This window comes from Drosophila virilis, chromosome 5, assembly GCF_030788295.1.
Source record: "Drosophila virilis strain 15010-1051.87 chromosome 5, Dvir_AGI_RSII-ME, whole genome shotgun sequence".
Taxonomy (NCBI): Eukaryota; Metazoa; Arthropoda; class Insecta; order Diptera; family Drosophilidae; genus Drosophila; species Drosophila virilis.
The window spans coordinates 21,799,592-21,812,148 of NC_091547.1; the positions used below are offsets into that span (position 1 = coordinate 21,799,592).

General features: G+C 38.0%; 3 protein-coding genes across 3 annotated transcripts in view; 1 reads left to right on the forward strand and 2 right to left on the reverse strand.

The window, feature by feature from the left end:
• The window catches only part of LOC6625052 (GTPase Era, mitochondrial), a 41,059-nt gene that overhangs the window by 26,369 nt on the left and 2,133 nt on the right, over nt 1–12,557 (reverse strand). The window lies entirely within an intron of this gene.
• LOC116651241 (uncharacterized) lies at nt 3,691–4,634 on the reverse strand. The gene has a single exon (XM_032437210.2). It carries the CDS (start codon nt 3,979–3,981, stop codon nt 3,814–3,816), a length of 168 nt encoding a protein of 55 aa, XP_032293101.1. The 5' UTR covers nt 3,982–4,634; the 3' UTR covers nt 3,691–3,813.
• LOC6624951 (eukaryotic translation elongation factor 2) lies at nt 9,327–12,469 on the forward strand. The gene is made up of 4 exons (XM_002049139.4): nt 9,327–9,615; nt 9,689–10,216; nt 10,468–11,164; nt 11,222–12,469. The coding sequence occupies exons 1-4, from the start codon at nt 9,398–9,400 to the stop codon at nt 12,311–12,313; spliced, it is 2,535 nt and encodes an 844-aa protein (XP_002049175.2). The 5' UTR covers nt 9,327–9,397; the 3' UTR covers nt 12,314–12,469.

Below are 12,557 nucleotides of genomic sequence, written 5' to 3' on the forward strand. Positions count from 1 at the left end.
ATGAGCACAACAAGCAGGACATCGAAAGGTTCTTTCTTTTTTTGAGCTTCCTTCTGCGCAGCCCGCGGCTCTTTGTTTCATTTGCCGATGAGTTGGAAATTGGAAAAAAAAAATTGCGGCTTCTGCTGACGAAATGTTAATTTTTGAGTACAACTGTAAATAGCTTTATTTGCATATGTGTATGTGTGTGTGTGTGTGTGTGAGTGTGTGTTGCAAATTTAATTTTGCTGATTGGGGTCACGTCTTGGATCCTGTTGCTGCTTCCATTGGGGCACAAACTGCGCTCCCGGCAAATGTGAAATATATTCACACATTTTTTCTATGCAACAGAATAAAGCAATATTTTTGCTTGCAAAGAATTCTTTAGGGAGGACAATTTACATGGACTACTTGAATATAAGGGCTTAAAATGGAAATTTACAATTATTGTTGACCCTGAGCAACATTATGTTAAGGTTCGCAGAAATTCATCAACATATATGTATCTATGATAAGTAAAAAGTAAAGTAAATATAATTCAACAGGGAATTGGATATAATTGCAACAAATTTCAAAATTAATTTTAAGAAAAGTCAGTTTTTGGAATGTACAAAAAATACACACTCACAAAATTTATTCTTGTCTTAACAATTTATTCTTAACTATAAATTGTATTTATAAAACAGTTTGTTCATTCAACACATTTCTCACAAAAATGTCTCAGCGGAATACTTTCTACAATTTAAAAAACATTAGTACTTATAATTCTCAAAAGGTTTAAGAGCCGCACTAAATAATCTTCCATTTCGAAGTTAGCTGTAAAATAATATTTGTTTGCTCCAATTGAACTTGCAAGAAGAACCGAAAAATGGGCTTATTAATCACAATATCCACAATAGAGGTCGCAGTGAAAAATATCCTGAGCTGCTATTAAATTTCCAGCAAAAACAAAGCGAATTTTCCTCCAGCGGGTTCGAGGCGTGAGTCCTGGGAGACTCGGGTTGAGTTAAGTTTTGCTAAGCTGGGCAAAGCTGAGTTGAGTAATGGGTAATTCTATGCGACAATGTCATTTGCCTTTTGCCTGAACATGAACAACTATAATAACAACGACAACAACAACAAAAGTTGAATGTGGCCATTGCTCATTGGAAGCGTCTCGAGTTCATTTTCGGGTTTGAGTTTGAGCTTGAGTTCGGTTACTGAAATTATATAACCATGGCACGTAGTCAACGATGAAAGTAAAAGCTTTCCCGTTGAGTTGGCTTTAATGCGCTTTGCACTTAATTAGTGCAAATAACTAATGACAAAAAACTTTGCACTTTCATCCCTTGTCTCCAATGAGCCAGAGCACTCATCGAAGCAGAAGAGCTTCTATTTGACTTGAGTTGACTCCCACTTGGACGTCGAACGGGAGCAGCGCATCCACAAAACGTGGCCACTTGTTGTCACTTCGATGGCAATTAAAACCACCTGGCAAATGGCAAACGGATGCGTATTTATAGAGCTTTTAATTACAGTGCTCAAGAGCTGGAATGTGTTTTCCTGGAGTTTAATTATTTTCACGATAAAGCAGGTTCAGAGTTGACTTTTTGTATAATTTTCTTATTTTTCATGCAACTCTTATTCTGCCCGTCTTTGATTGGGCCCTGTTTTTGCCTAATATTGTATACATCACATTTTCACCCATTTCGTGCACATGGAAATCTTTACTTCCACTAAGCGGAGTGAATTCATCGCAATTGGTGAGTTATGTTTGAAAAGAATTTGCGTGCAACAAAATCGCGGGACTCGCATTTTATTGAAGCTAATTTTTCATCCATGTTGGCGGAATTTCTGAAAATGATGAAACACGTTTAAAATGAATATTAACAAAGATCATTGAAAATGATTTTGAAACCGATGCGATGGTAAAATTACAATTTTGTATATATATTTAATTTAATTATTTTCCTAAAGAAGCAAATATAACATCAATTTATTTGATTGAAGTCGCTTTTTTTTTTTATTTTTTTAAAATGTTCAACTTTAAAACATCCAAAATTTTTGAAATTTTCTATTTGTGCTCAGTTTCTTTAAACTGAATTGCAAATAAAGTTAGCCGCCTGTGGTAACCGCTGGTGCTCTGGTTGTGAAATAACAACCGAAATATGAATATGGCCAAGGACAACGTGGCAGGCACGGTTTAGCCATTGAGGCACAGCACAACATTAGCAGCACGGTCAATGTGAGATACAAGTATAAATTTAAAGACTTCATGGTCTGTGGCAATTGTAATTATCGAGAACTGAGCTACGTGTAGAACGGAGCCCTTTTTATATGCCCCAAGCTATATATATATCTTATTTGCATTGTTAACAGTCATTAAACTCTGGGCAGCTGTGCATTAGGTTTCGATTAATATTTACACTAAAGGCGACTGTGCAGTTGTTTAATTGCAAATAAACATTTATCTTTGAGTTGGCCAAGAAAAAGCCCTTAGAGTAATGTATATAATTGGCGACAACAACCCGGCCTTGCTCGGCCCACGTTTTCTCACTTTTATACCTTTTAGTAGAATGCTTCCCCCTCTACATTGAGCCCCTAATTGTTCGCATCGGGTTAAACCATTTTGGGGTAGATTTTCTAAAATTGTTTAAAATTGTACTTATGTCTTTTAAATTTAATTTATTGCTGGAATTAGTTTGAAGTCAATCTGACAATAAATTTTTGCGCCTGCTCTACAAACTGTAAAGATTTTTTTCCGCCCAGCGGCGTGGTTTCAGGGAAACGTGTGAAATACTTTCCAATTAAATTTGCACAAAAGCCCAATTCGAATTTTAGAAAATGCCATCTTAAATTATATATCATATAGTGCAAACAACTAACAAAAGGATAAATAATAAATTATTTAGTGGACAGTCAATCAATTTGAAATAAATGGCCAAGCTGACAAAAATATCTGATGGATGCAGGTTTTCAAAGCAGGTTAATAATTTTATAAAACTAACCCTCCACTAAATCAATTAAATGCTCTTAATTTAAAAACATTTATTATGCTTTCAAGCTTTTTTTTTTGTTTCTATATTTGAATATATACAAATAAACAAAAACATACAAAATGCTTGGAAACAGGGCAGCTCTTAAAAACAGTTGCTGGGAAGTGTTCACGAATAAGCATGGCTCCACATGAACATGGAAATAAATAGAAGATATAAGAGAATCTTTATGTCAAATCAACGTGAAAGACAATTGCAACCATGAACAACAAAACTTGAATAGATTGGAGTAGACGTTTTATACGTCTTAAATTCAATGCCAACTGCAAATAATATTTGCATTAATAAACCGTCCGAGCTATTTTGAAAGCTAATTATTACACCGAGGGGGTTCCAAAAGTTTTCCTAGTTAAAAGAAAATTTCAACCCTTTTACAAATAGATCCAAAAGTTTCAAAGAGCCATAAAAAGTAATGACCATGTCATTGAATCGAATTCCAGAATTTACGGACTTCACACCGAGAGTAATTTAAAAGTTATCTTAGTTTGGAGAACATTTTAAATCTTTTGGAAATAGATCAAAATGCTCAACTCAACTCAAAAATTTAAAGACTTGCGCTGTAATTCCCAAAATGTTTAAGCATGAAGTTAAAAAACGCCGCTCTCGAGGTTAATTGTAAAGGGTTATTTGAACAAGTAAAAGAAGGCGCTTTTTAGATTAAATATGCAAATATTCAACTAAAATCACATTTGAATAAACACATTTATTGTTCCAACTAAAAGTTATTATAGATTTAATAGGTTTAATTAGTTGTTAAGTTGCCAATGCAATTTGTTTGTGTTTCTTTCCCAATAGTTATTTACCTAGAAGATGTTGTCCCCACCGTTGTCGTAGTCGTGCGGAACGGACAGATATTCAAACGGTAAAGACAGGCAATCAATAGAAACGTGGACTCGCCAGCCGGCGCTTGAAGAAGCAGCAGCATGGACACCAGCAGCGTATAGATCAGCAGCGTCGTCGAATTCATGATGGGTAGTGTAAATTAGCAAATTGTTTATAGCAAATTAGAGTGCGTAATGCTGTAGCTGCCACTGGTCAGCGGCTTTTTATAGTTAGCCAACATAGAGTTGGGCCTATTTGCACAGTTGCCAACAGCTGGACAGGTGACTTGTAGCTGGCTTTGACCCGCATAAACATGGATCAAATATTGACCCAGCCTAGTTAGTAACAAAAATACAGCCGTCGTGTTTAATTTAAGCCAGCTGACAAATGAAATCAAAGGCCAATTATGCAGAGAAGTGTGTACGTAGAATTTATTTACCGAATTTGGCAAATTTTGAAATTTATTGCGAATGAAATTAATTCAAATGCGACAATTGTGTAATTGCTAACGAGTGCGTATGTGTTTCCTGTGCGTGTGTAACTAATCGTTTTACAATTTTGCGCCAATGCCAATTTGCCAAAATTTGATATTCCATTTGAGATAAATGCATTGGCCTAAATTCAATTATGAATGCATTGTTGCTCAGGCTATGCCAAAATGACATTAGCCTTACAAGCTTAGAATTCGAAAGAGGAAAGTGCAGCATGTTGTCGAATTAATAAAGCTTTGGTATCAGTTATTAAAGCTTACAGCATTAATGCGCTTGTGCGATGTCCTGCCAAGTCACATTAAGCCCTCAAGAGCTTTCAAAGTTAAACCTTAATAAACTTAAAACTTCCTTGCATAAAGTTAGTCAATAAATGTGAAACTGTTAGCCAATGATCTAAAAGCTCATTTTTAGTACAACAAAGCACATATCTTAACTGCCTGTTGTATATATTTTATTAGCAAATGGTATAAAAGCTCATTTTTATTCCAATGAAAAGCACAAATCAGTTCTTTTGCTGTCTGTAGCAAAAGCTTTCTTTACTTTTTGAGATTAATAGAAAGTTCTAGCTTTAATAAAAAGCATGATTTAAGCAGATTTAATAATACTTTAATGATACTGTGATTCCCATATAAAACATAAATTTTATATTTTCTGACACCTCAAATGTATTTATTGTTTCAGCATTCAAGCATTGCCAAAACCTAATTTTGTATAAAATTTATCTATAAACACATTTGTGCGAAGGTATCAACAAATTGGCCGTTTTCAACGCTCCTCTAAAAGTATATGCTTCATATTATAGACTTTAATTGAGGGCACAAGGTTTGCCTAAAATAAAAAAAACTTGCTTTGTGCTGATTGCGCATTCTTAAATAAATAATTAGCAGCAAGAATGAATTCTCAGCAAGCTGGCTAATTTCTGTAATGCTTCACTGAATTTATTTTCGACCCAGCAGCCGTGGAGGCTTTTAGCTGCCTAAAGCATTATCAATGCCATTGCCGTTGTTTTGTTTAATTCTTAGCGCCACGCCTCACTAACCTAATGTCAATCAGGCCCGGCAGGAATATTGCCTGGCACGGCTATATATTGATTGAAAGCAACAGCTGCGAAAAGTTACTAACCTTGGCATCAGCTTATGTTCATTTATGCTTGCTTGGACTTTATTTCAATTCCAAGAAACAATTTCCATTTTTTGGCAATTAAGCATATTTTTAAAAAAAAAATATTCATAAACATTTCTTCTTCAACCGGATTTTGTCTGCTTTGAAGAGTTCTTCAGCTGAATCCTGTATAAAAAGCAATTAAAACCCAATAAAAGCAACTATTGTGTTTGCCCATCCCTAATTAGAAACAAGAGTGTATATCCGAAAATAAATGTTAGATACAAAAGATACAAGGAAAATACAAATGCCATTTGAATAAGAAAGTATCTGTGAAATACAAGCTAATTCGTAAAATACAAATTAATATGCAATATGGAATATGGACTGTACTTTTATCTATTAAAATAGTTGCAATATACTTTAATTGGAGGTGTATCTATAGGCTACACATTAAATTTCTTACAGCAGTATCTCTTAGATACGCAAGCACATGAGGATACAATCTTTGCAATATATACATGAGTATGCGTGGAATGAAAATTAATCTGTAAGATCAAATTTATCTCTTGGATATACAAGTTACAAAAATAGCATTAAGATGCAAGAGAATAAGTTAATATGCACAAGAGTAATTGTGGGATTTAAATGAATCTATAAGATACAAAGGTATCCGAGCGACAAAATGTATCTAGAGCATGTAAAATATGTTTTAATTGCACAGATATCTGTGGGACACAACTGCATTTACAGACTATAAAAGTATCTTCAAGATGCAAATGAATGTGTAAAATTAAAATGTATCTCTGAGACTATAAAAATTAACAGAAAATGCCTATTGACTTGACCTGCATTGTAGAAAATATATACACAAATAATGCAAACTTTCTGCAAAATAAAATATAATTTATCGCCATGGCTTTTTCGCAAAGTTGACCAAATGAATCAGAAGGGCGAGCTGTACACATCGGAATATTTAAATTTGCCTGCCAAATATGCTGTCAAGTATCGCTTACCAGGTAAACTTTTTTTTGGGGCGGTTGGCTGCCAACTGGCAATTAACAAGTTTTTGACCACAATTCTGCAAGTTTGGCAAGCGTAAACAATATACCGTGACAATTTGAGGTGGGCGGAAACGGAAGTGCGCATAGCGTCAGCTGCGGATGGGAGGAGCAATCGAGTTAGAGTTGGAATGCGAATAAAGCAACTGTAGACGAAAGCATTTCTGTTTAAGACGCCAATTTGCATTTTGCTCAAAATGTAAATAAAGTATACGACTTGATAAACATTACACTAGCAGACGATGCGTGGGCTTTTGTTGTTGTGCGCTTCCTACTTGACAAGTGCGTCATGTAAGCGAGGCAAACGATGCGACGCAGTTTAGACTAAAGACCGACCAATCCCCCTCTCCCCCCCCCCCGCCCTCCCTCCGCACTAGCCTTGCTGGGGCAGCTGCCCCCACACCAAACATGTGCGCATACATATACATATATATTTTTTGCGGCATTGGACACGCGCCACAGACGCTCATGAATAATGCAACTGGAGCGAGAGTCAAGCAGAGAGCAGACCATAAACAAGCATCCATTTCTTTGTGGGCGTCGCTACTTTGTTGCGGCTGCTCCACGGCGGGCATCTGCATTACACGCGAGTATCTGGCGAACAATTAAGCCCAAATATGTAATGTTAATGCCTGGCGACAGTTGCTGCAGCCAAATTATGTAAATGCCCAGACTTTTGATAAGGGTTAGAATCGTGTAACTACAATCAACCTTTTACCCATCCACCCACTCATTTACTCACTCATTCACTCAAATGTGCAAATGTGAATCGTTTGAATAAAACGGAATCCCAAGAAATTGCAAGCGATCAAAAGCCAACCATAAAACCCGACCAAGCATGAATTATGAATGGTTTTATGACACACAACATGCCGAAAAAAAAATAGAAAAAAAAAGCAAAAGTATTAGAAAAACGCATGTAACTCCAACAATTACTGAGACTTGGGCTTTTCCAGTTGGCAATCGAATAAATTGATGCGTTTTTATAGTGTTTCCAATAGCTCGTAGCTCAATAAACTCAAAAACTTTTTGCTAAGATATTGCTATAAATAATCTTAGCCATAAATCATTTTAGCTATTGGCTAGGGCCGCAGGGCTGCAAGAAAATGTAGTTGACTCGGTTCACAGCTCGAACTAGTCACCGGCTTGAGATTCCACTCGCGAACCTGGCTTTGCTTCAGTTTTCATTGTATTCATTTCAATTTCTTGCTCGACTCGGTTCGACTCAAAGTTCGCTCGCAGCCTTACACAAAAGTTAAAACCAAAATCCGTCTAAACACCTCATTCTTCGTACTACTTGATGTTGTCAAAAAATTCGTATTGAACAAAAATTCCCACACTCGACGTCAAGTATATCAATTCTCAAAAGTCGCCGTACCCAGCCGTCGTCAATCATAATAACAATAATAATAAACTGATGAAAAGGATTGCTTAAATTGTTTCAATTACTGAAAGTAACTTTTGCGTTTGCTTCAAATTTTCGTTAGAGTTTGACGACAAATTCCACGAAATTAAACAAGTAATAAGTGTATAATGCAGAGTCAACTGACTGCTAGATACTCTTTGCTAAGACACCTTTGGGAGAAGCATAACCAAAAATGAACAAAAATGTTCAATACTATAAAAGATTTGCAAACATAAAAGCTACAAAAGTACATTTAAATTATGAGAAATATCTCTTAAGATATAATCAATAATTTTAACCATACTCTTGCAACCCCTCCGAAAACAAGGTATAATTAATCAAACAAAACAGCAACTGGGGCACTTATCTAATTAACTGTGTGAAAGTAAACGACCAAAATGTAACACAAAAGTCTCATTTTAAAAACGTGAGCAGCATATTAAATAAAAATCCTAATTAAACGGGCTGCCAACAATTAAAGAAATAGGAAGTTTCATCAAAATTGCATTTAATGCCAATTCGCAATTAACTGCAGAAATAACAAAAAAAAAAATAATAATAAAAATAATTAAATCTTGCGTACAAATAAAAAAGTTAAAAAAAATAATAATACGTAATATTCGCCAGATTTCAATAATCATATAATATATCATATATAAGCTGATATACTTGATTTGACGAGCTTTAAACCGAACTTTTAAAAGCATGAAAAGCTATGATATTTTATACTTATAATGGATAGCCAAATTATGACTAATGTCAGCTTCGTGGGCTAGCAATTTTTGAGGTGTTTATGCAACAAATAAAAAATTAAGCAGAATTAAAAATTGTATAATAAATATAGTAATAAAAATTAACACTGTCTTCAATATTTATCAACTGCAAAGCAAGGAAGAAAGAAATAGATAAAACTCGCTTGTGGCTTTAAAATCTTAGCAACGCTTTTTTTCGACTGGTTGCACCTATAGAAGAAAGTCTGATAAAGATATGATAAAAAACAAAAAAGTTTTTTATACTAGAACATTATTTTCGACCGATCGTTCCTATGCTACTATAAGATATAGCTGGTCGATCCAGCTATATAATAGTTATGGAAACAGGCGGGCGGATACTGAACAGAAATATATATACTTTTGAGGATCTCATACGATTTAAACTATATTTAACACATTTTATGACAAAGAATATAAAAATTGATAAGCAAATGAATCTCATTAAAAAGGCCCCTTTTCTCTACGCCACTGACTGCTTTGCAATTTCATTTGCTTACCGAGCGTTCAGCTTTTGAAAGCTATCCGAGCTTTCGTAGCAATAGGAAAGCTATTCGATGAAAGCCGTAGCTGTTATTTCCGTAATTATGAAATGGATACATTGAACGGGTTTATAAGCGCGGCGGCAGCATGAAATATTCCAGAATGTTCTTCGACTCGTTCAAAGCGCGCCAATGTGAGCGCGAAATTTAAATTATTTGTGGTTAAACTGATAAGTGATAAGTTTTTTAAAATGGTGAAGTTCTCGCTGGATGAAATACGCGGCCTAATGGAACAAAAGCGTAATATACGCAACATATCCGTTATAGCCCATGTGGATCATGGTAAATCGACATTGACGGATTCGCTGGTCAGCAAGGCGGGCATCATAGCTGGAGCCAAGGCAGGCGCCATGCGCTACACCGATACCCGCAGGGACGAACAGGAGCGTTGCATTACGATCAAATCAACGTAAGCTGAACACAATAATAACTCTTTCAAGCCCTTTCTTAGTTCATAATGGTATCCCTTCCACGGTCAATAGTGCCATCACCATGTACTTTGAGGTTGAGGACAAGGATTTATGCTTTATCACGCAACCCGATCAGCGAGAAAAAGACACAAACGGTTTTCTTATCAATCTAATCGATTCACCTGGTCACGTGGATTTCTCCTCGGAGGTGACAGCCGCTCTCCGCGTCACCGATGGCGCCCTCGTCGTTGTGGACTGCGTCTCCGGCGTCTGTGTGCAAACGGAGACGGTCCTACGTCAGGCAATTGCGGAACGCATTAGACCCATTCTGTTCCTTAACAAAATGGATCGTGCTCTGCTCGAACTACAATTGGACACGGAGGAGCTGTACTTAACATTCCAGCGCATTGTGGAGAATGTTAATCTCATCATTGCCACCTACAGTGATGATAGTGGACCCATGGGCGAAGTATCTGTTGATCCCTCAAAGGGTTCCGTTGGCTTCGGTTCGGGTCTGCACGGCTGGGCCTTCACGCTGAAACAATTCGCCGAAATGTACGCCGACAAGTTTAAGATCGATATGGCTAAACTGATGAACCGGTAAGTACTTCTAAAAGTTTTAATGACGAATTGTTCGGGAGGAAAACAGTTTAAAGGAATGGAAAGTTTTTCTGATTGATTTTAATTTTTAACTAAAATCAGTTAAAGGAATCAATTTAAACATTTTGTTTTATCCCACTAAAGGTTTCTAAGATCCCTTTGGTTTAAGTATTTTTTTAGAGAGAGGAAGTTTAAAATCATTTGACAAAACATTTCCCATTTATATTATCATTATATAATTTCACTCACAGTCTCTGGGGCAACAACTTTTTCAACACGAAGACAAGAAAATGGCAAAATCATCAGGATTCGGATAGTAAGCGCTCATTTTGCCTTTACATATTAGATCCTATCTACAAGGTATTCGATGCCATAATGAACTATAAAACGAAGGAGATATCCGGCTTGTTAGAAAAAATTGGTGTAAGGCTGCAGCCCGAGGAGCAGGAGCAGCAGGGCAAGGTGCTTCTGAAGACAGTGATGCGCAGCTGGCTGCCAGCGGGCGAGACCCTTCTTCAAATGATCGCTATCCACCTGCCTTCGCCTGTGATAGCCCAGAAATACCGTATGGAGCTGTTGTACGAGGGTCCGCAGAGCGACGAAGCGGCTATTGCGATTAGGAGCTGTGATTCCGATGGGCCTCTGATGATGTACATCTCAAAAATGGTGCCCACCACAGATATAGGACGCTTCTATGCTTTCGGTCGAGTGTTTGCCGGCAAGGTGGCCACCGGACAGAAATGCCGCATCATGGGCCCCAACTATGTGCCCGGCAAGAAGGAGGATCTGTACGAAAAATCGATTCAGCGCACGGTTCTGATGATGGGTCGCTCTGTGGAAGCCATTGAGGATGTGCCAGCGGGCAACATTTGCGGTCTGGTCGGCGTAGACCAGTTTCTGGTAAAGACGGGCACAATCACAACCTTCAAGGAAGCGCACAACATGAAGGCAAGTGAACTTCACGTAAATCAATCAAAAAACTCATTTTCGTTTTAAAACCCGCAGGTAATGAAGTTCTCCGTATCGCCAGTTGTGCGTGTTGCTGTGGAGCCCAGAAATCCAGCCGATTTGCCCAAGCTAGTGATTGGTCTGAAACGACTGGCCAAATCCGATCCCATGGTGCAGTGCATCATCGAAGAGTCTGGTGAGCATATTATAGCTGGCGCCGGTGAATTGCATTTGGAAATTTGCATCAAGGATCTCGAGGAGGACCATGCGTGTATTCCACTTAAAACGTCAGATCCTCTGGTATCATATCGCGAAACTGTCTTGGAGCAGTCCAACCAATTGTGCCTGTCCAAGTCGCGCAACAAACACAATCGTTTGACCATGAAAGCCGCACCCATGCCCGATGGCTTGGCTGAGGACATTGACAGCGGCATTGTGTCTGCCCGGGATGAATTCAAGAAGCGCGCGCGTTACCTGAACGAGAAGTACGACTATGACGTGAGCGAAGCGCGCAAAATCTGGTGCTTTGGTCCGGAGTGCAATGGTCCGAACATAATTGTGGACTGTACCAAATCGGTGCAGTACCTGAACGATATTAAAGACTCGGTAGTTGCCGGTTTCCAATGGGCAACCAAAGAAGGCGTCTTGGCCGAGGAGAACATGCGTGGGGTACGCTTCGATATACACGATGTGGTTGTGCATGCTGATGCCGTACACCGTAGCGGTAGCCAGATAATTCCAACGACACGACGCTGTTTATACGCCTCAGCGATCACGGCGAGTCCGCGGCTCTTGGAGCCGATGTATCTGTGCGAGATCCAATGCCATAATTTGGCTGTTGGGGGCATACAGAAGGTGCTGAGCCGACGGCGTGGTCATGTCTTTGAGGAGGCACAGGTGCCAGGGACGCCCATGTATGTGGTAAAATGTTATTTGCCTGTCAACGAATCTTTTGGTTTCACGGCCGAACTGCGTACCAATACACGCGGCCAAGCCTTCCCCCAATGTGTGTTCGATCATTGGCAGCTGCTGCCGGGTGATCCGTGTGAGCCCAGCAGCAGACCCTACCAGATTGTGCAGAATACCCGTTTGCGCAAGGCTCTCAAGCCAGGGCTGCCCGAACTTGCACATTATCTGGACAGATTGTAAGAAAATCAAATACCTAAGCTTATCCATGACTTTGGTTTCCTAAACTTTTTAGTCTCACACTTGTTACACCTCACATCATATATATATGTATTTATTTTGTGTTTATTATTCAGCCCATGTGTGATACTGATTTATATGACAAGTATGTGCATATTACATACACATTAAAATACTTTTTTTATTTTATTAAATTATAATTTCACTTTGAAATTGAAATCGTTTTTTGAATGTAACGGGTGTTCGC